This window comes from Pseudopodoces humilis, chromosome 2 (genome assembly GCF_049639895.1).
Source record: "Pseudopodoces humilis isolate 2021_Gansu_Grassland_sample_001 chromosome 2, ASM4963989v1, whole genome shotgun sequence".
NCBI lineage: Eukaryota > Metazoa > Chordata > Aves > Passeriformes > Paridae > Pseudopodoces > Pseudopodoces humilis.
This window is the reverse complement of record NC_142201.1, coordinates 10,883,502-10,911,112: the sequence shown is the minus strand read 5'-3', so window position 1 is coordinate 10,911,112 and position 27,611 is coordinate 10,883,502. Positions and strand designations below refer to the sequence as shown.

Below are 27,611 nucleotides of genomic sequence, written 5' to 3'. Positions count from 1 at the left end.
ATTTGCACAGAAGAAACAGTGTTTGTAGACCTACAGTAAGCAATGCATTCTACACTTATAAAACCAATAGGGTCCAGAATAAATAAGCTCTGGTACAGAAGCAGTGCAGACAATCCAATACAGCATTTTACAGCTGTATTGCTTTCAGGATTTTAGCTGTTTTTTTCTGAATATTGGATTATTGTGGGACATACTCAGGTTTACCATTCATTGAGCTGATCCTGGGTCTCTTGCAGAATCTCATTGACTTGCTGCCCTTCTAGTTGAATAAAACTAAACAGAGGATTAGAGGAAAAATTTCTCTGAACCCTAGTGGCAGGTAAATTGGAATAGCAAGTGACTGTAAGTACCCCAAAGTCCTACAAAACACTTGCATCAGAGTTGGAACTACACCTTAATGTCATGGTCAGTAGTTTTTGGGAAAAGATAGTCTCAGCCAGAACAAAAGGGCTTCACAGCATTTTGGTAAATCAAACATCTTAGATTTATGGCAAGTCAGTAAAGATCACCAAGCTTACAAAGCCTGGTCTTGAATACTCATAGTCATGAGAGATGTTTCCTACCTGATCAATAGAGCTGGAAGTCTGAATTTCCTGTGGGCTACAACTGACATCTTGGAAGATTCCTTCCTCTCCAACATGACCAGTGTGCCAGAGGTCTTGAGGCATCCTGGGTCTTGAGGTGGTAAACAGGGAGGCAGTCTAAAAGCTACAGCTTTGAGAAGCTCAAGCTGGACTTTCAAGGACTATGTTTCCAGGCAAAAAACATACAGGACTTTCCAAGATCATTGATATGAACCTTGCTTGCAGGAAAACCTTGGTATCCCCAGCCCCAAGTAATTTACTCTCCTTAAAAGAATCTTAAAACTCTGAAAAAATAGGTCATCAAGGTCCAACTGGGTTGTCAAACTCCTTCCAGCATCACTTGAATTCAGATTCTGCAAGTCCTGGGAGAGATGCCAAAGCCTCGTTTAGCAGGCCAGCCTTGCTTTTGTGACTATCCTGGTCTAACAGCTCTAAGGTGCTGATCTATTCAAATTAAATAAACTAGCAGACAGGAAAAAAAAAATCAATAAAATAAAATGGTAAATGTTGTTTTTTTTTTTTTTATCAGAAATCTTGTCTCCTGGAAATCTCTGCTTTTCATACCACTGTCTAAGCCATTGAAAATTAATTCTGTTGAACACAGGTGTCCAGTCTATGAATTATTAATTTATGAGCTGTTGATAAATAAAACTAAAAAAGTCCTACCAAAGATGACTTTATTCTTGTCTAACCTATTTAACAATTTGCCTTTGTAATTTTAAATAATCTATTGGAGCTTTTCATGTTGCCACTTAGTGAAAGGGTGAGCTAGTAGCTCTGCATTTTTTGTCTTTCTTAGTGATAATCTTTGAGTTTGCAATTCTTTACACAAACAAGAGCTCATCTGCAATATCTCCTATGGCACCAAGATAAGTTTTTTATTCATAAAAGTGACATTTGAGTAACTAATAGCTTTATAATAGAAATACCTCTAAAATGAATATAGAAACAGAGGGGGTTTTTTTCTTTCTAAGTCTTCATTTATGCAGAAATGTCATGTCAACCTTTTTCTTCTTCCTTTTCAAGAAATGCTCTTTTCAAACTTAAATTTCATATTCATTCTAATATGTAACATGTGCTAATCATATTAGGAATGATTCATTTTATTCAGAATGGCAAACTGTTGCTCTTAGCTAGTTTTTATTAGTAATGCTGCTCCTAAACTTACAGCATAAGAATCTTCCTCAAGGAAGAAGGAAAGTGGCTGTTCTCAGCCATTTCTCCCACACATTTTCTGCAGTGATTTATTTTATTGAATTTCTTATTTTTCATAACCCCATACATAAAAGTAATTTCATAATAATGATCTGTTACATTAGAGACCTGGCAGGTTCCAGCCTTCCTAACTTTATGTGTGAAGACAGAGGTGTAAGGTGAATTTACATGTTAGCAGGGTTCAGGCTGCCTCCTGCCTATCCTGGGTGCTGGAGATCAAGGCCTGGAGTTGTCTCCAGGCAGGGAAGTCTTGGAGATTGCAGGACATCTTTAGGATGGGAGGAGGGATGGGGTGAGACAGGGTGGTTGTGGGAACAGGACAAAAAGAGTGCTGAGGGCTTTTGTTCTGAGGAGAAAGAGCAATATCACTCTTTCAGCCTTTGCTGGAACTTGGTTTTAGGCTCTTGCATTATCACTGGGTAGGTTCCAGTAGCCCATCTCTGAGAAGTACCTTATCACCTTCCAGATTTCCATGTACATACCCTAGAAGAGGTCAGGTCCTAACCTCAAAAGCAATCTTTTTCTGCTTCTCAGCAGCTCCTTCCACACAATACTGACCTAAACACTCAAGATGGAAATGGCTTTTACAAGAATTCTTTATTGCAGTATAGGGGGGAAAAATGAGCAGGACATTGAAAAGTTATTGCTGCTCCAATTGAATTAGCTTTTTCCTCACACTCATCTGGACAGGTATTAGTTTTAGAGACTTACTGAAATTAAATAGAAAAAGACCAGGAATACTCACCAGAATAGAACAGGACCAAACACCCTTTGTCATCCTATTACCTGCCTTTGACACCAAGGAAGTGCTGCCTGCCATCTCAGTCTTAAAAAAAAATCATCACTTCATCTTTAAATGACCACCTAGAACAGAAGAAATTATGCCTCTTTTCTCTCTGCCTTTTATTATTTTCCTCTGTTTTTTTCATGCTTATTAAATCAGCTCATTATTTAGCAGTTGAACTTTAGCATTGCACACTACAAAGTGTTTTAGGATAACCATTTATGTAAAGTATAGTTTAACAAACTTTCTATCCAAAATCCAATGCATTAAAAAAAAAATAAAAATAAAAAAAAATCCTAAACAGCTCTCTCCAGACTTGAGTTTTAGCTATCTTTGATTATACTGTGTGGTAGAGAAAATAAATGATAACAGGTTGGAAGCAAAGCACTCAGCTGGATAAGAGAACTTAGCTTCTTCTTATACCAATAAATTTACATCTTTTAAATTCATGTATAAATGCATGTTCTTTTAAAAAGCACTTTGTTGAACTTCCATCAGAAGACCTGCATTTTTTCTCTTTTTGTTTCCCAGTGCTAATGAAGTTTATTCCTGGCCCCATTTTATATGCATATCCTGTTAGAACAGACAAACTGCTTATAAAGGACAGATATATGACCTTGTTTTTTATTATTTGTATTTCTCTAAAGTCTGTCAAAATTTTCATCATAAAATTAATGTTGTTTTCAGGGACTGTGGCACTCATACCTAGATATTTGCCTCTCATGCTATTGGATGGTACAGGTACAGGATGCTGGGAGAGTAGATCTTCCCTCTTATTCAGTATGGATGACTTTTCTTTCCCACTTTTTGTGTTTGTAGATCAATGACCCTAAATTATCATTACAGTGTTTTAAAGTAGAGGGTTTTTTGCCTCACTGTTCTCACCTCAGATGATCCACATGAGTTCCTTTAAGTATGGATTTAAACTCCATTGAGAGCCTACACTATACATTAACAAGAAACTTGCTGCATATGTGAACATATCCTTAATGCTTAAGGCCATCAATTTTGGAGTGTTTTATAAATAATACTCATTTTCATGTCTGCATTTATGACACATTTTCAAAGGGATGGATGCCATTTAGATGGCAAAGGACTGAAAGTAAACAGTGTTGTAAGCACTTTCTAAAAATCCATCAATGTTTTACTATCCAGTAGTTTGTAACAGCATTTGCAAATAATTGCATGGATAAAAATCAAAGTCTGTAGCTGCCATGATTTTCTTTAGAGGTGGTGATGAGCCGTGTAGTGCAAGGGTTAACACTCCCTCTTCTTCTTCCCCAGCTGTGGAATACATGTCTAGCTCCGAGCCACAAGCACAAATGGGTTTTGCAAAGTTACTCTGGTCCCTTGTGGACAGGTGTCCCCATTAAAAAGCCATCATGGAGCTTGGGGTGACTGGCAGCCTCTGGGGGGAGAGGGGACTGGGTCAGCGGTGGCACACACACCTCTGCAGAGACCTGTGCTGTTACAGACACCATCCTGCCACTTCTCTCCTTGGACAGTTTGTATCATAAGTATTGCGCAGTGAATATTTGTCTCTGTTCCAGTAACCAGCAGCTGTCATACCTTTTATTTCTATTGTCACTCAAACCCTGCTTTTAGTCCTTGCTTTGAGACCTCCAGAAACTGTTAAAAGCAAAAACAACATTGTAGACAGGGTCCTGTATTCCCAGAGCTTGAATGGAACAAGGTGAAATTTTCCTTCATTTTCTTCTAATTTTTTAGAAATGCCGTAACTCCAATGCCCCTCAGAACACCTAGAAAATATAAAAAAGAAAAAAAAAAGAAATAAAAAAGAACCCCCCCAAAAAACCCAAATACCAACAACAAAAGCAAAAACAAAACAAAAAAAACCCCACAAAACCAAACAAACAAATAAAGAAAAAAAGAGGAAAAACAAAAAACAACCTAAACAAACAAAAATTCAAGGAGAAATTACAGCACTGGTGGGCATGTAGCATGTGTAGATTGTTCAGAAAATTTACAATTATATAAGTAAAGAGGATTAATATCCCTCTTGCTGACCTCAAGCATTTGGCTTCAGACACAGGAGCCCTAAGTCTCTCAGAATTTTGCTGGCAGGACTCTGTGCTGTGCAACCATGGAAATTACAACTAAAGGAGAATGAAGATGGCCTAGAGAAACGAGGCCCACATGGCTGCTGCAGGAAGAGAAATCATTTCAGCCTTGCTGTTGTTCAGACTTCCCAGTATTGAAGAGCAGCTCCTCTTGACAAAGATATGCAAGACTGATTGCTCTCAAGAAGGAAGTTGTTTTGGAAGAACCACATTTTTTTATGCCCAGGACTGCACCTACTTCAAACACAGATGGGGATGTGGTGCTCTACTTCTTCCTACGCTACCTCCAGTCTGGCCAGGTCATTTTCCTGTTAAGAGCAGCAGCCAACGTGGAGCCAGCCCTCGATCAGGTGTTCTTCAGGAATGCAATAAACTCTCCCCCTCTGGCCTGTGAGATACAGGAATAGCTACTCTTTGCAGAGGGGAATGAAGTTTGCTGGTCTTCACCCACCTCAAAACCAGAGTGAGATAAGGGGTTGGGGGCAGTGGGCAGGCTCTGCCATAGGAGAGGAGCTTTTATAAAGACCAAGGACCTGGAGAATGGAGCTGTGTGGCCCAGGAATGTGTGGCAGGACTCCTGCCTTTGACCAGACACATATTCTTCCCTGTGGGAACTCTTCTTGTAACTCAGGTCCTCTGCTCAACAAGTCAGAAAGCAGGGTACACCATCAAGAATTCATGCTGCTCCCATTTATAAACTTTTCTCCTTTGAAGTAGGGTAGCATATATGCAGTGCCAGATGGATTTTTTTTATTCCATTGGTGGTATTTGTGCAGCTGTCTTCAGCAAGCATTGTCTATCAGTCTGCAATTTATTGAGGTATAATCTAAAAAATGCCTGCCTGCCTTTCATGTGGAAAGGAAGCCAATAAATAGCACTGGATTATTCCAGCACGTGTATGGTCCAGGAGTATAGCACATGTGTCACTGAGAAGCAAATGAGTTTCTCCATTTCATCTTTGTGAACTGGAGGGTTTTATTCTAATGGATTTTGTTTCAGTGTTTTCTTAGGAAAGTCCTTATTAACTAAAGGTTAATTTCTTAACGCATGCAAGAGAAATAAAAGGACTACATAATGTAATGACTACTGTGTAAAAGCAGAAAGCCTAGTGCTCTCAGGAGCAGCATGCATTTTCGTTTTTATGCAATAGAAACATTTGATGTGCTAGGATTTTAAAATGATATAAACAGATACTAGTCCATATGATAATTAAATGGCAAATTGTTTCTAAGGTTATGCTAAGAATCAGTATTTTCTCTGTCCATTGCATTGCACCTTCTTGATTTAAAGTAGAAGCACACTTAAACTATGTATGTAAATATCTCACTCTTTTTCATTCTTTTGTTCAAGTAGAAAAACCCTGTATGAATAAACATAAAATCCCTTTCTACCATCAGTTTACTGCAGTAAACTGAAAGTTGATGCTGATTTTATTTATCTGTTTTATTAGTAATCGGTGGGTCCATTTCATCAGGGCTCAAATTTTCCTTGGTTCTTAATGGCTTTCCGGGTGAAAATTTTAACAGTCTAGTGGTGTCACATATTTTAGAACCAAATTGAAGTATTTTGATTTATGTAATAGATGAGGTTTATTTCAATTGTATTTATCCTGTTGTGCCACACTGCTTCATGGGAGCAGTAGTTTTCCCCATTCAAATGTTTGCCAAACTAGTCTGGGTCTTTTCCAAATGACATTTCCCATCACATGATCTGATCTGACAGATCAGATTAATTCATTAAAATCTTAAAACTGGTAATGTTTGCCGTGTTTGCTGAAGAGAAAGAGCATCAAAGGAAGATAGAGTGTGTAATTATTTATTTTTTGTAAGCTGGAGTCCCAGTTTTCATAATATGAACCCAGGTGTAGGTGACACTGTGCATGCTACTTTCAAAGGCTCTATTTTTTTTAAAATCTTCTATATGCAGCCCATCTCTACAGAATTTTTCAGAATACCTCCTTACCCAAATAATTCCCTGAAGCCTACTCAGTCCATGGTAGACTTTCTTATGAAGAAAGACCAAAGAGAGGAAAAGAACAGTCAAGCTGACCAATGGAAAATAAGCTCACGATTTATCATTTAGTATACATGTGTGACTCCAAATTTGAGAATTTAACATACCCACTCAGATTACCTAATGATGATACAAACACTGCAGTCCCTCTCTCCAAAGCAGTTAAAGAGCAGCTATTATAAGACATTCCAGTAAAACACATTTTCTAATGCTGTTTGTTAAATTCCATTTCTAAAGATATCAACTGGATGAACAGTTGGGAGCTGAATGAGCCACAAGAAGTTGAATTTGTATTTAACCAGAATTGATGAGGCTGTTCCTTAAGATTGTTGATATTTACATTTAAGTGTGATCTGACATTGTTTGCAGAGTTTGGGAAAATAAGTACTCTATTTATCATTATCTAGAATATCATTGCTATTCTTTGTACAGAACATATTGTGCAGTGCACCTGAGAGGGAGACTGGGAGAAGGTACTGGTTGTGATGATTTATGAGCAGAGTTTTTTGACATGGACTAGCACCCACAAGAGACCAAAGCAAACCCACTATAGTCTGTTCAGAAAGAAGAGGAAAACAGGATTTATAAAAAACCCCCACATGTCTCTCAGAACACTTAGAAAATATAAAACATTAAAAAAAAAAAGAAACAAAACCCCAAAAACCCCCTGAACACCAACAACAAAAGAAAATACAAAACAAAAAAACCAAAAACAAATATTTGAATTATTTTATCTGCTGGAACAAAATTTTTAGGTTTAAAAAAAAAAAAGGCAACTGTATCTACAGTTTTCAACAGCAACATAAAGTGGAAAGGAAGCTGTCCTGTTGTGTGTTATTCACACAGTTCCTCAGCAAAACAAGTTTAGCAACAGCTGTGTTCTGACCAAGAGAGCCACTGAAGTCCCGCTTTGAGCCTGCTGCTGCTTTACCTCTGGATTCTCTTTGGGATGGAGAAATATGTAGTGGGAATTGTAATGGCTTGAAACTGTCTTTCCTTAGTAGTAAAGAAATTATTCTGGCTTTGTAGTTTCTTGAGGCCCAGAGTCACCTACAGAACTCCAGAAGCTTACAGGTTCTACTGCATTTCTTACCAGTAAATACTCTTTACCAGAGGGACATACGTTGAATTTTTTTTATTTTTCTTTTTTCCCTAATACAAACTCTCCAAAATGTGAAGGCTTTAAGCAGAAAACCCTTCTGCTTTCCTAGGAGTTTTCCAAAATATGACTCAGAGCAGGACTTCACAAAGCTAAAGACACAAGATCTTTCTGGAGGTTGGCGACTGCTGAGGGGCAGAGGCAGCCCTGGTGTGGGACTTGGGGTCTCTTTTCAGACACAGGAAGAGGCCACATGGTCCCTTATGGGAGCCCTTTTGGACTCCTTTGTGCAAAGGGAACTTTGGGCTGCCAGCTAAGGTTGGTTTTTTCACCATGTAACATCATTAAAATGAAAAAATGCACCACCATAATCAAAGGCAGTGTGGTTTAAAGAGAAATCAGAAACAAAACACCAGTACTAAGCTATGCATGGTATGAACAGATTTAAAGCTCCCACAACACAAATCTGTAAGAGGTAACAAATGTGAAGTTTGACATTTAGAGCCACCTCTTTCTCTTTTTTTTTGGTTTTTTTTTTCGATTAGACATTTGTTAGCTAGGATATTTTCTTATGACTGTCTAAAAACAGCTAAGCTTCTGAAAAAAAAAATTATCCTTTGATCTCACAGAGAGGGCACAGTGAAAAAGTATTTATAAATGCATTTGCTTAAAAAAATAGAAAATAGGAGCTTCTAGAGAAAAAGTTAAGTAAAGCTTGTAAAACAATTGTAGTGGCTTTCCTTTTCCTTAGCAATACTTTATGCTCGTGATAGCTGTCTCCCACTCCAGCCTCCACTTCTGAAGAAGGAGGAGAGAAAAATACTTGCTGAACAGCTAATTTATCAGCCTGACATTACCATCTATCAAGAGGAGAGGCCTGCTGTTAGGAAAATCAAGATTATTGGTTCAGGGGTTTTGTTACCTCTTGTGAAATGAGGGCAAGTTTGACAATCTACACACCTGAGAGATGTTCTGGACGTTTTGAGTCCCAAGTCCCATACATCATTTTTTTTCCTGCAGTCTGCTCTGGTTGGTTGCTGTCAGCAGGTGGTTGCTGTCTTCATTGACTCTGACAGTCCTGCTGCTAAAAAGCCTGTTCAAAGCAGAAAGGATTTGGGTTTCTCTTCCTTCACAAGCTATGAAGAAGCCCACCACAAAATTTTTATACTCATAGGTTAATCTTAGCTCTCACAATATATGTTTGAGTTCAGCAGCTTATAAAGTGTTGCAGACTACGGTATCTTGGGGCTGATTGTAGGAACACGTCAGCAGGAGCATACAGACACCTGCTTTAGGGCTCCTGCTGCTGAACTGTAATTCAGCAGCTTTTCATTTGGTAATGGGTAACCCTGAACAGGTGAATGAGCTCAGCTCCATGGTGAACAAGGACTACCTGCTTAGTAAAAAAAACCACCAAAGAAAAATCTAATGACCAAAAATTAGACTTTTGATTTTTTTCTTTCCAATTAAAAAAAAAAAATCTGAAATTGAAGAAAGGGATTTGTTTAGCCTCTCCCCTAAATAGTGATATTTACAAATTCTGTAAAAGTTTTTGAATCTCTCTCTGGTCTTGTTGAGAACCTTCTGCTGATTTTTTTTATTGTGGAGGAATGGTAATGTGCACTCTGAATTTACACCATTGTGGCCTGAAGGACGTATTCAAAATGTGATTTAGATTCCAATGCAATCAAAATTCCACTCTGCAGCACAGCAAAATATGGACAGGCCTATTAATGAAGAAATATAGCTGTGTAATCACATTCAGCACTTTGTATGATGCTTGCATGATAACACTTAGAGGAATGATTATGTCCAACCCTCTCAAACTCACATTGAGTGAATTCCAAATAGACAGCATTTGCATATTGTACCTTCACAATTGTATGGATGCAAGACCTGATGACTTGCCAAAAACTTGAAAAAACTACTACTCAGAGATGAGATTAGAATTTTGCAATTCCCAGGTTGCAGTTATATTTCAGAAAATAATATTTGGTTTTGCTTGGTGTTGTTTTGGTTGTTTGTTTGTTTAATTTTTCCTAACTCACTCTATGAAGTGTGCAGCAGGACATTTACTTTATGTTAAGGGAGCACAAGATATTGAGATGCAAAAATAGGTATGGAAACTGGAGGGGAGATAGCAGCAGGTGGTGCTTTGTGCATGCAAGGAAGGAAGCCAGAGGAATCTCTGCAATTCACCCTCTTCTAAGAGGATCCTAAGAGATCAAGGGTAGATGAGCATATGATCAAGTCATACAGCTGAAAACTAAATGGTACCTCATTTTTCTTTGCTTTTTATTTATTTTCTTTTTAATCACATTTGCATGAAGGCTTTCAAACACTGTCAAATTGTTTTATGACACAAGACTTCTCTAAAAATGACTTACCTGCCCGCTGGCCTTGTCAGGTGCCATTGGCAAAACAAGTGGGCCATTAACTTGGTTTTATGTCAATGCTCATCTGGCACACCTAGGAAGTTACCAGCTTTCACAGCCTTCCACTTTTCCACACCAAATATCACAACTGATATTTTGGCAGTGTGACGTGAATGGAAAGAATAGTATTTAATTCCTATGTGTAAGATTTTCATTGCATCTGTCTTGACCTTTTATAATTTCGTTTTGAGATGTTAACATTACAAATAAATGGCATACTTGTAAGTGTGTAGGTACTGCCTATTTATTCCTGTACATAAGTTGTATAAATGGCTTCCATTGCACAGTAAAAGAAAGCCCCATATTTCAGTGCACTTAACATTTTCAGTCTTTTGTCACTCATTATTACTAGATGTTGAACATGCCTCTCAAACACTTCCATAATATGCCTTTGAGATGTCTTTTAAAAAGGGGTTTCAGAGCATTTCTGATTACTATAGCTGCTGCCAACAAAAAATGGTTTCCCTTCACTGAAGAATCTGTCAAAGCAAAGGTGAGGAAGGTGTATGGTAACTTGAACAAGTAACGGTGCAAGTGGAATCTAAAGTGACCATACAAGATGGCATTTCAGCAATCACAAAACATTCACTAATTTTCTAATTACAAGTAGCACGTTCTTAGCAGGCTGATGTTTTTTAATGAGAAGTTATTCACTAGGAATTTCCTTTATTTGAAATAATGTTTGGAAGTTAGACAGTGCCCTCTGCTGGGCATTGGCTCCCATAGCAGTTGTTTGCAAAGCGCCCCAAATGTTGACAATTCGTGAAAATGATCACAAAATCTGTGTCTTTCTGCTCAAGATATTTGCTGGTTTCAAGGAAGCACATCTTTTTGTGGTTCCTTTATGCATTCTACTCTACTTGGAAGCGTTCCGTGCAACAAAAACGGGTCTCAGTTTGGATGGCAAAGAGCTTTTGACTAATTAAATTTGAGCCCGGTTGGCTTGAGCTGACAGTGTGACTTTATCACAGTGAGCAGCAGGAACATGTAGCGCTATACATTCCAATTTTTACAAAAATAAACTCAATACTCTAAGAGAATATTCATCAGAAAAAAAGGGTGATTAAAAAATTACAGTTGAATTTACTTCTGTGTTCTCTTGTATGTCTTTATTACATTATTTCACAGTTAAAAATTTATAATTATGAGAAGTCAAAAGTGTTATTTTTCTCTTTATCCTTTCTTTAAGTTGTTTTGATTTTTCTGCTTGTTGTTTTGCCAACAAAAATAACAATACTGTAAGTTTCACTTAATAATTCTATTCTGATGCCTTTAGATTTTTGTAGAGTCCATTAAAAAATATGAAACAAAACAAAAAACCACAACAAAAAAACCCAAACCAAAACAAAGCAGTTTACCCAGGTTGTAACTTGAATTTACAACTTACAGCAAAGGGGAAAGAAATAGATTAATTTCCCTAGTAATTTAACTGAAAACATTTAGTAAATTTAAAACGTGAAATTAAAATCCTTCAAAAACAGAATATTAAACTGTAGTAATCCAGCATTTACAGAAAAAAATTAAACTGATGGCATAGAAACCATTATATAGCCTTTAATGAAACTTTCATGACTTTCAGGTCTCTTCCCTAATTTTTCTAAGTACAGAAAAAAAATGGAGAGAAACAATTGCTTAAGGTTAACTGAGAAATTTCTATTAATTGATTGACAGGTTGTTTGTACCTTAGCTTAAAGATGAAGCAAAGCAGCTCTTGTATTTATTGTATGTTTCACATGTTTCTGCAAATCTGCAGACTTTTATAAGCAGATTGTCCTTGCAGAGTTGTCGGTGCCAAACCAGAGATTGTCTGTCTGCTGACTTCAAAGGGGAACTTCTAGGGGAAAATGCAGCCCCTTGCACAGCACCAGCCCCTCCTACAGCACAACTCACTCACTCTCAGGATGGCAGCTCTGGAGTAGAGATGACAATGTGCTCCCAGAACTCTGTCCATTCATAGCAGTGCCCTGCAGTCAGCCTTTATTTACATGTGCCTGCAGCTGGAAGCCTCTTTGCTTCTCCAGGGGAGCTCCGTGCCCTCTGCAAGGAGCTGGGAGCCCTGCAGTAACAGACCCCCTAATTAATGGTCACAGCTTGTCATTAGCTGGTCACTGAATCTTCCTTGATGGCCAGCTAATGAACATCCCACTGGCTTATTGTGAGGATTGGTCAAGATAGACAGTACAGGTAATTTATAGCTGAAGCCCCAGCATCCTAATGGCCTTCCCTGAGTAACTGCAATCAACACAGTACTGCTAAGTGGCACTACACTCTTCCTAATTTATTTCTCAGCTGAAACTATTCCATGTTGAATGGAAACTTCAGATTCTACACTTAAAGTTATGTTTGCATGCTTTATTTTGGGGGAAACGGCTTTAAGAATTTAAGAAGTAAAACAACCTTAATCTTCAGGACTTTTTTTTTTATGATTTTTGCTCTTAGCAGAAGATTTTTATTCTTAAAAAACAAATCTATGCTGATAATATTCATCTATAAAAAGCTCAGAAGCCCACTCAGAGCAAAAATCATTTATCAGGGGTACCTGTTAGCTGTAGGAGCCTGGAGAGCTTTGATGGTTCAGCAAAAATCCTGTGGTGTCTAATCTCTGCGAATCATGGATAAATTGGCCAGAAGTTACAGTCTCTCTAGCTGTGATCTTGCCAGCTCTTAAAAGCTATAAAGTTTCAACCAAGCCTTGGCTTGGTAGGAAAGCTCTGGAAAAAGCCCAAGAAGTGGCAGTGATGCATTAGGTAGCACTCTTCTCTCCAAGTCTGGTAGATAATGCCATAGGGGTTGTCCAATTTGCACAGAAGGTGGCTTTGGCTTTAGATGTGCAGGTACCTTCTCCCATTTCAAGAGTGCAAAGATTCCACTGTCACCAAGACATTCATAATCCTTTAAGGTTTTATATTTTCATTTTCACAAATTCAAATATCATAATTATGATGCAAAACCAAAACAGAAGCAAATCCCAAAACCGAAACCAAGCAACCCCTACCCAGCCCCACCCTCCACCTGGTATATCTGCAGTGAAACTGCTGTAAGAAACAGGGTTTTGTATGGCAGGGAACCAAGAAACTGATCATGTTCCATTACAGGTTTTCAGGCACATGACCTACATTAAGTGGTGTCCCCATGCTCATCTCATTCCCTGCAAATGGCTTCAAGATTGCAGAAGTCCTTCCCCCAGTGATTCCAAATTGCACTTCTTGAGCCATGAAGAGATTGAGAAATTGAGTTTCCAGGGAGGTGTCCTGACCATGGCTCCCTGAGGTGAAAACAGGAGCTGTGCTTGTCTTTAGAAAGAGAGTTTTTGCCCTCTCACTGAAGATACTCATCTAATATTTGACAACTTTGCTCTAGAATATGTGATATTATTAAAATTTCTCATTATACAGAAATTCCACTTCATGCTTTTTGATTATGAACTCATCTAATATTTGACAACTTTGCTCTAGAATATGTGATATTATTAAAATTTCTCATTATACAGAAATTCCACTTCATGCTTTTTGATTATGAATGAGACCCTTCTCTCCATCCTAGTTTCAAGTACTGGAACACTCATGTATCCTTAGCAGGCCTTGCTTGTAAAAGGTACAGCAGCAACCAAACCTTCTTTAAATGACTAAAAAAAATGAGTTCCTAAAGTTCCAAAATGGATTGGGAAAGTAGCAGACATGGTAGTTACCTTTATGTTGCACACTTGGGACACAAACTTTTGATTCCAAATCTTTCATGGCATGGATGTGAGAGCTCAAGCCAGGCAGGGGAGAAATTTCTAAGACATTTATTTAATGATTACTTGTCTTCTTGTTACACAGAATCCTGCATTTTCTTTCATGCTAAAAAGTAAATATTATATTCAAATATTAATATTGTGTGTTTTAGAAGAACCAGGTCCCGACACAAAACAGTATATTTTTGAGGAAATTAATTGAACCCAGATGGACTTATGACATCTTGGTACAGATGAAGTAGTGCTAACAATGGTTTTTCTCATTTTTTGTCCAGGAGCTGTCATCAGTCAGCTTTAAAGTCCAAAAATCAAAAACTGAAAGTGTCAATAAAATATGAATTTGGTCTCAGCAGTAATATAAACTCCATGGAAATACTCTCTTCAGGGGGGAAAAAAACACTTCTTAAATCCCAACACTTTCTTAAGTTACTGTTTAATTATCCCCTAAAGGAATGCCCATGGCAGTTGAGAGGAGTTGGTGCATGTTGAGACAAATCTCTTTAGAGCAGTGAACGGGAGATCTTCAGCTGTGTCTGTCCTCTTGCTTTATCTAGTCTTACCAACACACAAAAAGTGTGCAAGTTGCCATTTTGATCCCTGTATGTGCTCAAGATAAAGCCCAAAGCCAAGTGATACAAATAAAATGTAAGATTCCATAATGAAAATAAACAAAGTGAAGGCATATTATCTTTTAAATCCTCATTATAATAATTAAATAAGTAATGCTGTACATATATATGAAATTACTGCTCCCTGCTGCATGTTCTGCTAATGGTTCTTCCCATTCTAATGTTCAGGATTAGTTCACATGTGCTTTTTTTCAAGTGTCAGTGCTTAAAACTTTGCTGCTAAAGTAGTTTAGCAATGAGTACTAGCGATCCCTTGGGAATGGAACTCTACAGGAATACACCAGCCTCTTTGCAGAAACCATTACAAGGCTGAACTGACACAGATGTAACATCTATTTTACCTAACTTTTATCTTTTTCAGAGAAAACATAGAAATATTTTGTTAAGTTAGCTCCTTTGGAAAAGATATAGTCTCTGTGTTTCCTAAGTCTTTCTCCTTAACAATGAAAGAAAACATATTGAAAAAAAATTAATTATGTTTTTACATATAATTTAATTTCATTTCTCTTGTATTTATTTTCAGAAAATGTATTGAACCTAGTGTCAAGACAAGCAGATAGTCTTGGAAACTTTCAACAGCAGCTGGAAATTGAGGATCTCTTTGAATATTTTGGTTTTTAAAAAGCAATTGATTTTAAATTTTGAAATAAACATATTTTCTTACATTCTTTGCAACAGGCAGTTCTGCTAATCTAACCTGCAGAGCTTTCTTTGGATACAGTGGAGACGTCAGTCCTTTAATCTACTGGATGAAAGGGGAGAAGTTTATTGAAGATTTGGATGATAGTCGAGTCTGGGAAAGTGACATTAGGTAAAAGAAAAAGGTTTTTTCTTTTTTTCTCTATTTTTTTTTTTTTTATAGTTAATGTTATACTTTTTTTTTTCACAGACTAACTAAAGAGCATATTGGGTCTGATCTTTGTTTTTGCAACATACATCCTTTTCCTTTTTGACTCCAGCAGTAGAGAACAGAAAAGTGCCCTCCTCTAGCCAAATCTGATGTTAGAGCCTTGCAAAAGCAGAATAGCTACCCAAAAAGAGCTGTAGTATTGACCAGGTGCAATTTACCTAGTGACTTTTTCAAAATGTGTCAATCTACTAAAATAACCATGAGGACACTTAGTAAGATGAAATAAAGAAAAATAAAATCAGCTCAAAAAGTATTTTCAAACATGAAGCCTTAAATAAATGGTGAAGTTTGACTTCCCTTTTGGAATGCTTTGATTTCTTCATGAAGAAAACCTGAGTTTCCTGGGATGTTATCTGGCTTGTGAGAGCCAAGCATCCTGTTATGTGGGTTGCTTATATCTGCTGAAATACTTGTTTTGGAGAGGATCTGGAAATTCATGCCATGTACTTCTACTGCTCCTAGAAGTGCTGCCTCATTTAGAAATTAAGGACAAAAGTGGATTCGTATTGAGGATTACATGCTTGACATAGCATACTAAATCCTATCCAATATGAAGTATCTGCTTGGATCTGAACAGATTCCCTTTTCATTTATACCTCTGCACGTGTGAATATCGCTGTTTCTATGTATCATAGAAATTAAAACTCAGAAATTCAGGCAAATCTTAGTGTGTATGTCATGGTTTAACCTCAGACAGCAAGTAAATTCCACACAGCCACCCATTCACTCCTCTATTATCCCCTCTCAGGTGGGGAAAAGTACCAGAATAAAACTTGTGGGTTGAGATATGAACAGTTTAATAATTGGGACAAAATAAGAGATTATAACAATAGCAATAATACTAACTATAATAGTAAACATATGTTATTAATAATAATTGTAATGAAAATTAGACATAGATTAATAAAACACAAGAAAAAGAAATTATGGACAATACAATCACAATTAGCAAAATCAGGAAGACTGGAGAGACTTTCAAGGTCATCATCCCCAGATACAGGCAAAAAAAGGAAGTGCATTTCTCCCCAGTGTACTTCAAGTTTATTCTATAAAAGTCAAGACCAATACACTGAATGGCACGTGACAATAAGATCAGCTGCATTTGGTGTTTAAACCTTTCCTAAGTCCTTCAGCCAGTGACTTGGCTGTTTGATGACTGACAAAAAAAGTGACAATAAACCTGTTACAACTTTCCTGTTTTGTGGAGGGGGGAGCAGAAAAGCTCATTTCCTCTTCATTTTTCTGGTCTGGAACAGTTTGTCATTTGCTTTCCAAAGTTCCTGAAACCACTGATGTTAAGAGGGAAAGAAAGCAATGTGAAGACAAGTGGAGTCTTACACAGGAAGCCTTTTATTTATAATCTGTATGAACTAGCAGCACTGGGCATGCCAGTTCTTCCTACTGTTTGATAAAACATTATCAAATTTATAATAATGTATTCTAGAAATTATCTCTCAGACCATGGCATGAACACACTGTTTCTGAGTGGCATGCAGAAAAGACTCAGAAAAAGGACAAATATTGTGTTTGGCCCAGACTCCTGGTGTGACTCTAAACACCCAGAAAAAATGTTTCCAGTTTCCTCACTTCTACCATTCCAAGACTTCATGGATCAGGGTCTCCATCAAAGTGTGCAATGATATATTACCCATGTGCATATCATTCTGCTTAAAACAGACAATGAACTGCAGCTCTCATTAACATTTACAAGCCAAACCTCCTCATTAGAAGTGAGGAAGAAAAGGGCATGATATAATTAAATTAAGATTGCATCAAACCATAACCAAATTCGAAGCCAGAGAGTTGTGAGCTGTAAGTAGCATCATTATGTCATGATTATCTGAAGCTTCACTGTGGTACAAGCAGAACAGCAGCGATGGTTGTTTTTTTCTCAGGGTTCTCAAGGAACATCTCGGGGAGCAGGAGGTTTCCATCTCATTGATTCTTGACTCAGTTGAAGAGGCAGACCTGGGAAATTATTCCTGCTACGTTGAGAATGGGAATGGACGCCGGCACGCCAGTATTCTTCTACACAAAAGAGGTAAATATGCAGCTTTTCTCCATGAAAGGGTAAAATGTAGGGGTGGTCAGTTTGTAGAGATTCCCTCCGACGCAAGCATGAATTTTAGCTTCCTAAGAATTAATAGTCAATGATTATTTTTCCCCAGGAATTTGTATGACTTGCAAAATAAAAGAGAAAGGATGTTGTTAATTATGGCTGTCACTGGAAAAAATACAGTAACGCCTTTTAATTAGATCTCTGTAAAAGATGCATTTAATAATTCATTAACTTTAAAATTTATAAAGGCTCAATAGAGAAAAAATAGTAGGAAACTGCAGGTTATACAACTTTTAAGTTAATAATATTCTGTAAGGAAAAAAAAAATCAAATTTTTGGAAAACCATAAAAAAAAACATTCCACTTCTATCAGAAATGCCACCTAAAACCCATGCCAGGGGGGTTCCTGCATAGCCTGACACAGATATTTTCCTTCCTTCCAACACTTTTGTTTAATATCAACATTTCTGAAGTGAAATCTCATGAGAGAAGCTTCTAAGAACCTTCCTGTTTCTCCTCACCACTCACATGCCAGGATTCCAGCCTGCCTAATGGCCACAGCCATCTCCCACCGAGATGATTACGGGGAGATGGAGAATCTCCTGCAAATCAAAGCTCCCAGACCCACTTTGTCCACTTTACCTCCCAGAGGGTGCTCCACATGCCTGGGATTGACACTTCCCACCCTCATGCAGCTGCCTGTTGCCTTAAGAAAGCAAAGAATGAGCAGGAGCAGTGTCCGCATTTTGCTGACATTCCCGTGCGTTTTTTAGACTCTTTGTAAAAGTGAGCAAACCAGGATCTTACTGTGATGCTGAAGTACTTGTGGCATCTCAATTTATATCAAACCAGTGATATCTTCCCTAAATTTAGTTCTGTAGCATGCAAAGTCTGCCTAAGCTTAGAAGGAAGCCATAAATCAAGATAGTGTGACCAATTTATTTAAATGTATTGTTGGGTACCTCCAATTACTTGAATAGAACTTCATTTTTCTGAACTCTTGTCATTGCCTCTTAAAAAATGCAGATGTGAATTACCAGCTATTCTGCTTATCCTGGCATTTGTCATATTTTCTTGAATTTACTGAGATGAGAAATTAACTTATTAAGTAATTGAACCACAACAATATGCCAGCTAGTAATCACACTCTGGTCCAGAGACATTTGAACCCAGAGAAAGAGCTTGACCCAAAAAACCACTGAAATCCAACAGCTTGTTCTTAATAATCAAATGGAATACTAAAAATAAAGGATTTTAAAAGCTCAAATTACTTTAAAACCAATACTTATAACTGACATCTATTAAGTCACCTGCTGATGGTGAGTCCTTGTTTTCTCTTCCATACATGCAGTAGCTCCAAGACTGAAAACATGTAAATCTTCTCTGTTCTGCAACCACCAGATTTCTAATTTAGCTTTGTGCATGCATGAATTTTGCAAGAATCTACTTTCCTTGCTCCCTTTCTTAGAGAAGTCAGTAAGTCAAACATACCACAGTATGTGGCCTCATGATGACATGCTTAAGAGGGAGTAATCTCAATATTTAATTGCCCTTATTAATACTAAAAGGACAAAAATAGCAGGAAAAACTTGCAAAAATATTTTTTTTTTCCTCTTTAAGTAAGGCTGAATCTGAACTAGATCTGGAAGCAAAATCTGTTGTGCCCTCGAAAGACAAGAGGTACCAGACACAAGCCTTCTACACATTTTGCATGTTGACAACTGTTTCAGTGAAATGAAAAATTAAGCATGACAGATAAAAATTTGAGCTAGTCTCTCAGGTCTCCTAGGAAGAGGAGTTTTGCACTGCTTGCTTAGTCCCCTGTATATCACCATGACAACCTTTCGGTTTAGGTTTCCTTGTTTAGATCCATATTTATTCTCTGCTAGGATTGAGTTAGCTGTTTATTAATTTCTGATTATTTGGCTGACTTAGAACAGTTGGGACCTAACAATTAGATAAATTTGCTTCCTGTACACCAAGACATTTGCAGATATATTAGTTTTGGCCAGTTTTCTAGTTAGTGATCTTTTTCCCCAGCAGTATAAGAGTACAAAAACGATGAATCTGGAATGTTCACTGCATACCTGAAAAAGAAATTATAATCCTTCTTAAACTTCCTGTGTAGAACATTATCACCAGGATTAGAAGGGACAGCAAAGCAAAAACTCTGCTGCTGAACAAAGAGAGTTCCTGGAAAAAGAGGCATTTAGGGCTAAACACTGCAGTGAGCATTCAGGTACAAAGTTTAAGCCTTTCAAACACCCTTGAAACTTCTGCTTCATCCAGGTCAGTAGAGTCTCTGTACACTTAAAAGTCCAGGGGGAGATTTTAGGCATACCTACACTTTCACAGGCCCTGAAAGCATAGAAAGTCAACAGACTAAATCACCAGAAAAAGCCTGGATGCATCTTCCTTAATATTCCCACTGGTCAGCCCAGCAAGGACACACTCCCACCTCAGGGTCCATCAGAGGGCAGTCCCTGCCCAAAGCAGAGCCTGGCACGTTTGGCCAAGGAGAAGGGGGCTTCTGATCTCCCCCTGATGTGGCACTGGAATGAAAACCAGAGCCTCACCCTTCCTGACATGAACTAATTTCAGGAGGAAAGCAGAACACCGTGCCCCTGGACTCCTGCAGTGCTTGTGCAGGAAAAGTGAACCCAATTTCAGTATCCAGCACTGGGAAAAGCTGGGGCTCCTGGTACCTCCCTCTAGTGCATACACCAGTGCTCTGTGTCTCAGGGAGCCCAGCTTTTATTTTCTCCTGAGCTTCTTTTACTTTTTGACACTAGTGGAGAAGACCTATAATCTATGTTTTTCTGCTGCCACCTAACCATTTTTTAGAGTCCTAAATTTCCTCAGATGCTGTGCATAGGGAGCATTTAACTCACAGTTAAAGGCAGTAGAGTATTTAAAGCATGACAATGCCAATGCTGTTTCCTTTTCTCATTCATTCCAACAACATTTGTAAAAAAGGATAGGAAAAAGAGAGCAATCAGAACCCAAAAGATTTAACTTTCATCCCTTTCCTCCACCTTCTGACCAAATCCCTGTCATCCTTACTATAATCAAGTTATTTTCTCTTTTGTGTGGGGGAAAAAAAAATCTACTTGTTATAATCTAAGGTTGATTTTGTTACTTACTGGTGATAGGTGCCATTGATCATTACAGGTTAATCTTCAGGCAGATAGAGGAACCTTCTAGAAATTAATTTTGAGAGTGGTACTGACAGCAGCTAAGCAGAAATTTATTAATGACAGACCACAGATTGCAGACGATATAACAGGTGGATCATAGACTACAATTCTATTTTTTTCATAAGTTTTTTTTAATTAAAGAAGGCAAGCTTATAGTCTATCAATGTAGTAGATAGAAATGCAAAGGAAAATGAATGCTCTTCTGCAATATTATATATTGACAAATATGACTTTCATGCAGGATCAAAGTCTTCATAATCTTATTTTATTATAGACTGTGTTATAAATACAGGTTATTATCTAATTATGTGATTATTTTTTTGAAAGTCCTCTCTGTATGTCTGCAAGTAGAACTCTACAGCAAAAATAATCTCAAATTCTATCTTGGAATTATTCTTTAGGTGGTATGGGTATTATTTTAAAGGCTTAATAATATAATGGTATTTTTCCTGGGACAGACACCAGAACTAAGGTAACATGCTTTCCTGCATTTTTTCAAAGTATCTGCTTCCCTTCCTTCCCATTGTCATCTAGACAGTGTTATCATCTAATTTCCTACCCTTAGCCTCTTCTTTGGTTTCAGTTTGTTTTCCTATGTCATAGATGTTCTCAGTGGACATATATGAATTTTGTTGACTGCAATTTAATGAGGGGTAGTTAAAACAAGTTTTGGGTTTGTTTTCTTTCTGTCAAGAAAAATAAAACAAAATATTTTCACTGAAATAAATTGTTGAAAGACTGTATTTGAAACTGTCCATGAAAATATATGTTTGAAAAAATATTCAAGATAATATTTCCTAGATGGAATGCATCTTGAGGAAAACTACCTTAATTTAAACTCATAATTTCTTAATGCATAAATATCATATTAATATTTCCTGTACAATATAACAGCAATTTATGAATATAAAATAATTCCACGTTAATTTCATATGGTTATTAATGATAATAGAAGTGCTGACAAGCACCTTAAATTGCAATGCCATTCACATAATAGTTTAAATCTGGTTTATTATTTACAAACTTCAATGTGTTATATGCATTTTCAACCAGGTGGAAACAATTTCACACAGTTGTAGTGATGAGTGACAATAAAGACTTAAAAGAAAAAAGAAACTACTTCTTGTCTACCCTCTTCAAAGAAACCCTGGATGTTACATCTCCTTTTACCAAAAAGCTTCAGAATGCTTCTGAAATTTCTGAAGAGAAACTCATCATATGAAATATGAGAACAATGAGTTACATTTCAGCTTCTGCTAGTTGGGCCTGAGTACTTAGTTCAATCTAGTGAATCTCTGAGTCTCAGTGAAAGCAAAACTGTTGAAGAACTCCGACCCACTTGGTCAGTTCCGACCTTACACAAGTCTCTCTTCCACTGTATAAAGCATCCAGGTTTTATTCTGCACTGCAGGAAAACCTTTTCCAAGACCCTCATCAGGTTTTAGAATTGGAATTGAAATTGGATTGGATTTGATGGAAATTGGTTTTTCATTCACCTATGGCCGTTGAAGAAGTCTTCAAGCTGTCACTGTGCTCAGCAGTGCAAAGGTTCATTTTCCCAAGAGGTTCACGACACAGGGCCAAAGGTCAAATATTGGCTCCCTTCTTGTCCCAAACTTTACCAAAAGTGACTTTCTTTTACACTCAACCTCATCTAAAATCAGTCAAGGAATAGAATGCTAAAGACTTCTGCCTGAAAGAAACTCTTCATAAGATCACTCTTTTAATCAGTCAGCTTTTTCTCATCCTTTAGAAAATTGGACTGAGATAAGTCCAGTAAAAAGGTTTGTAAGATTGCTCAGCATGTGCCTAAATCTAACTTTCCTCTGATAAATCTTACTGCATCAAAATGCATCAAACAAATTGGTTTAACAGATTACTGTTTAAAACAACTTTTGTACTACTTCTATCACAGTTCTTCCTTTTATGTAATATATAAGTGCAAGTCTAACCTTGATTGGCAAAGATGAAAATAAAATAAAATGTCACAATTTTTTCCCTTAATCCATGCATAGCTAAATTATTCATTAATGCTATCCTCAGAAAAAAAAAAAAAAAGGAAACAGTATGTTTTATGATCTTACATCTTTGGAACTCAGTACTCAATTTTTTCCCCTCAACTTTAGCACCCCTCAGTGCCTCTTACATTCATTTCTTTCAGAAGATCTAAATGAAGTAATAGTGTGGGCCTGTTTGATTTCTGCAGTACAATTAACAAATAGAAGCTCTCCTAATGAGGAAGATTTCAGGTCATACACAATTCATTAATTTAGGGAAGATAACCAAAGATTACTGCAGTTCCACACCATGATGCTTTTTTTCTTCAATCTATATAATAAACTGCTTTTAAAATGCATTGTTATGTATTTAAATGTAGTAAGCTTCAGTAACATTGCAGCATCTATATTTTCCCAACCTTATCCTCTTTTGAGCTAACATACTGTTGGAGATAGTCAGTGTAATTACTCTCCTACTGGGAACACTGCACTTCTCAGCAGAAATAAAAATTCCATCGGTAAGAATATACCTCTATTATAATAATTTATTATCTCTCTTCTTATAGCACTGGAAATCCAACAGCACCAAGGCTCTGATATGTTTCCTGTCATACTAATGAATAGATTAACAAGATCCCTCTGTTGCATTTACACATATATATGCTTATGTTTATATAATCCCAATCCTGACTAGTTCTTTTTCATAAGGGAATCAGGAATATATATTATTTATTGTTATAAAAAATAAAGAGAGACAACCAGGTCCCAATAGTTCTAATAAATAAAATGAAACTACTGCACTGAAAATAATTTTGTAAATCATGACTAAATTTAGGCTTAACTCTGCAGACATCCACAGGCACACATGGCCCATGCTAGCAGAAAGCATATCCTTTGTGCTAAGAAATTATTTCATAACCAAGCACAAATGAGTAGCACAAAGTAGCACTTCTACTGCTATCAACAGTACTATTGTCCTGCAATATCAATCAGTTATTATCCATAACAGTATCCATACTGGATATCCATATAGGATATTCACACATATCCAGCTAGGTACCTTTAGCATAAACAGGTTTTTTTTGGCAATTTGAAACAAAGCAAAGAAAAATTCCTAAAAAAGTAGAGAGTAGGTTTTATACATATATGTATTGGACATGTGTACACTTATAAAGCCATGGTTCTATATGTTATACTTTGGGAAGATAATTTGTTTAATAGCCATGCCATAACAAATACTGTACTAAGAATGGAAAAAGAAAAAGAAAAGAAAAGAAAAAAGAGTTAAAAAATTCACACTTCTTAATTTAAAAACTGAGTATGAGTTTCTTTGTTGCTAACTTAAGCTCTGCCTACTGTTTATGGCTGATCTCTGAAATGACACTCAGAAAAGTGTTCCTGTGTTAGCCAGATTCCCTCTTCCTTTGGAAGAAACATTCCTGTTCATAACCAAACCTGCATGGTAAAACACAGCAGTCCCTGCTCCCCTTCCAAATGATATTCATTATCTTTATGGTTCCTTTAATAATGGAAGTCTATAAAAGTATACCTAAACAAACTGAGAACTGCCTCTAATCAAACCCCATCTCTTTGTGAGTTAAATCATCCAAGACAAGCAGAGAATGGAAATCAGTTTAGGCCAAAAAGTTGCAAAGATTTATTAATGTGCTAACCTGAAGCTCTCTGAATAGTCCTGTTGACTTCAGAGGGATTACTTATAGTCCATGAAGTTGAGCAATCTGCGTAAGTGATTGCAAAATTGAAACCTTAGATAGACTGTAATTGGATTTTGAAACAGGTTCAGGAACTGAATACACAGCTATAAATCACATGTGTTCAAAGAGTTATAAAAAAAAGAATGTTGGAAATATAATTCTTTTTCTCAGTATTTCAGCTGTGTGAAGGCTAATTAATGAATAAAATTAATTTTAAATTTTTACAGATCATTAAATGTAAAGCCCCTGAAGCATGTCATATAAGTCAAAATATACGAATCTTTGACAGAACACTTTTATTTACTTTCTTCTTACAACTTCAGCTATGATAAGTGAATGACCTTTATGACACAGTGAAAGGAAGTTTATCAAATATTAGACCCAGGTGAGGATCAAAGATATAGCCTACAAATGGGTCCAGTAATTAGGAAAGATAAGGTATAAAATGAGTGCATTTATTACAAGACATTTATGCTAGATATTTGGAGAGGGTATGTGCTTTGTTTTAATTAGCTGTCTCTCACTGAGTGGCTTGGCCAAAGCCTCCTGATAAGGAAAAAAATTGTAGCCATTGGTCAAAATGCTTGTAACAAATCTTGTTTTAAATTGAAGCTATTTATTCAGAAACCAATCTACTACTGCTGCAGCAATCAATGTGTTTTCCTTGGAGTAGAACTACTCCTGTGCTACTGGAAGACTATTGTTAATTGCCTGTAACTAAATGATTGCTGTGCTTCTGGATGTAACTCTCTGGCACTTGCTCGTTTGTTGTGTTTAACAGAATGCCTGTCCCCCTAAGGGTTAGCCGAGTAATTTTCCTTTACTATTTTCTACATTCAGTCTCAGTTCCTTAAGGAGGGCCATGTCTGTAATTTGAGCAATGCAACACAGGGGCTAAATAGATTTTAAAAGGTTTGCACTTCTCATGTCTTGCTTCTGATGTGGAATTGTGATGAAATTGGATCTTTTTAGTATGTAGCCACTACAGGAAACTTGAATTTCAGCAGGAAAAACTGATCACACTTCAAAGGGTGTGTAATGCCTGCTGCAGCAACTGTGCTCAAATCGCACTGTAAAAGGCAGAATAAAGCAGCAGAAAAAAATGTTATTGTGAAGGTAACCATGGGCTGCGACCTTGCTGCTACTCTTTAACTTGTCTTTAGCAGCCACTACATCATTGTTGAAACTGTTGGCACGCACATCACCAACACCCTTGGCACCCACAGAGCATTTTTCAGGAGTAAGCTCTCCTGGGAAGCAGCCAGAGCACCTTCCCCAATCCACATGGGGAAAACCAAGGCACAGAAATGTGAAATGGCCTCAGTCATCTGAGGGGCCAAAAGCAGAGGCAGGACTGAGCCTTCTGCTCCTTGCACCTTCAGCTCAGCTCAACACAGAGTAACACTGCTCCTAAAATCCCTGAGGCATCTCAGAGCCATCCAGTGGCTAAACTTTTAGGGCACAGTTTAGCATCCTGCAGAAACACGAACTCAAGGCCTGAAAACCATCAGCCTGGCGTGACACTGTGCCCAGGCCAATCCCCCTGCCTGCATGGATGTGGCTGTCCCACTTCCAGCCCTTTGGGGTGAGCTCAGGCATCCCTTGGGCTGGGTGTAAGGGTGCAGCAATCTGCTGGGCTAATCAATCCCCCTCTCTGCCTCTGAACCCTGACAAACTGCACCCAAAATGCAGAGTGAACATGTGCTGATGGATTCTGTCCAGCACAGAGGAAAGTACAAGCTGGCTCTGTTAAATCAATAGACCATGAAACTTCTTTTGCAAACAAATCTGTTTAAAAAGAACCACTTTATCTGTGTATGATCACGACGGCTCAGCAGCAACACATGGAAAGGTAATTGCTATTATGTTTCAGGCATAGACAATTTTGTCATTTGCTTTGATGGCCTAATTAAGGACAGTTTCATGTGCTTTCAGATAGATTTTACTGAAGCAAACATGAAGGCATAATCTTACTTTATGGGGAAACATATAACTAAGGGGAACTCTGATGGCAAAAGTGATGCAGTGTATTAGTTTGATTTCATGCACAGTGACAGAAAACAGATGAATACCTGTGGTTATTTCTTTCCATTTAATATAAAAATCATTAGTTTAGAAAAAACTTCTGTTTTCCAGTTGTAAAGTTTTTCTTTGCCTTTACTGAATCGTAACAGCAGGCACATAGAGTACTTTGCACCTAGCAACCCGAAATATTGAAGCCTTTCTTCTAGTTCTGAACAGCTGAATCACCTGTATTACAAAATTATAAACAAGATATAGTAAGCCAGTGCAGAGTAATTTCCATTTCCATTTATATTCTAAAATACTGCATTACTTGTCTATGCAAACCATATTTTGTCAAATGTTTCTAATAACATTTCCCTCTCTGGACCAGAAAAGTATTGGGAGTTTGAAATAACCATGTCAGTCTTAAAAATATCTAACACAAAGGAGTTTTCCAGCACAGTTTTGGGAAGAATGACATGGAATATCAATGCCTTTTTATTTTATTTTATTACACTTTTAGTGTCTTCTAGAGAGCAATGAAATCTTCTTACAGTTGCCTCATAATAATAATAATAAAAAAAAAAAGGTGTGTGATTCTCAGTATAAGCTGTCAAATAAATGCGATTGTCAATTTTTCCTCTAACCTTTTATTTCTCTAATTGAATTGTATTGTGCTGGATTACCAAATCTCCACAACCACACACATACACAAAAAAAGGTTACTCCAGGTCCACACAACTTCACTCACAAAGAATACTTGTTCCAGCACAGATGTTCTATGAAGAAAACTCTGTATCTTAGATTTCCAAGATCTGGTGGTTTTTCCTTGCTCAAAACTGGGTGATTTGGAAAAGCAAGGAAGATCTTCAGACTTGCCATCTAGTGATTTCAAATTACAAAATTGTTAGCACCTCTCCTCCTACCCTTCTTTTGTGACACTAAAGAGTTTTTAGTCAATGAGCAAATGGAAAGTAACAAAGCTCTGTGAGCTTCCTTCAAACTGGGGGAGGCAAAAGTCCATGGTGGCATATTACCTTTGGCCTGAAAAGTGGCTCCTCTGCTGGTGCTGGACACTTATGGTGGCCACAAGTGACCGCTCCCTGTCCTCAGGAACGGAGCTCCATGGTGGTGATCTCAATCCATCCTGTGA

The 27,611-nt window shown here is 37.3% G+C and overlaps 1 protein-coding gene and 1 long non-coding RNA gene across 2 annotated transcripts in view; one reads left to right on the top strand and one right to left on the bottom strand.

Annotated features, from left to right (window-relative positions):
* IL1RAPL1 (interleukin 1 receptor accessory protein like 1) overlaps positions 1-27,611 on the top strand; it is a 659,198-nt gene that overhangs the window by 618,585 nt on the left and 13,002 nt on the right. The window contains exons 7-8 of the mRNA XM_005516707.2: positions 15,255-15,387; positions 17,382-17,527. Coding sequence (XP_005516764.2) covers positions 15,255-15,387; positions 17,382-17,527 — 279 coding nt within the window. The remainder of the gene's footprint in view (positions 1-15,254; positions 15,388-17,381; positions 17,528-27,611) is intronic.
* Positions 3,175-9,071, bottom strand: LOC148184785 (uncharacterized). The gene is made up of 3 exons (XR_015772010.1): positions 8,969-9,071; positions 8,737-8,869; positions 3,175-4,343 (listed from the first exon to the last, which is right to left on the bottom strand). It is a non-coding gene; the product is annotated as an uncharacterized LOC148184785 (long non-coding RNA).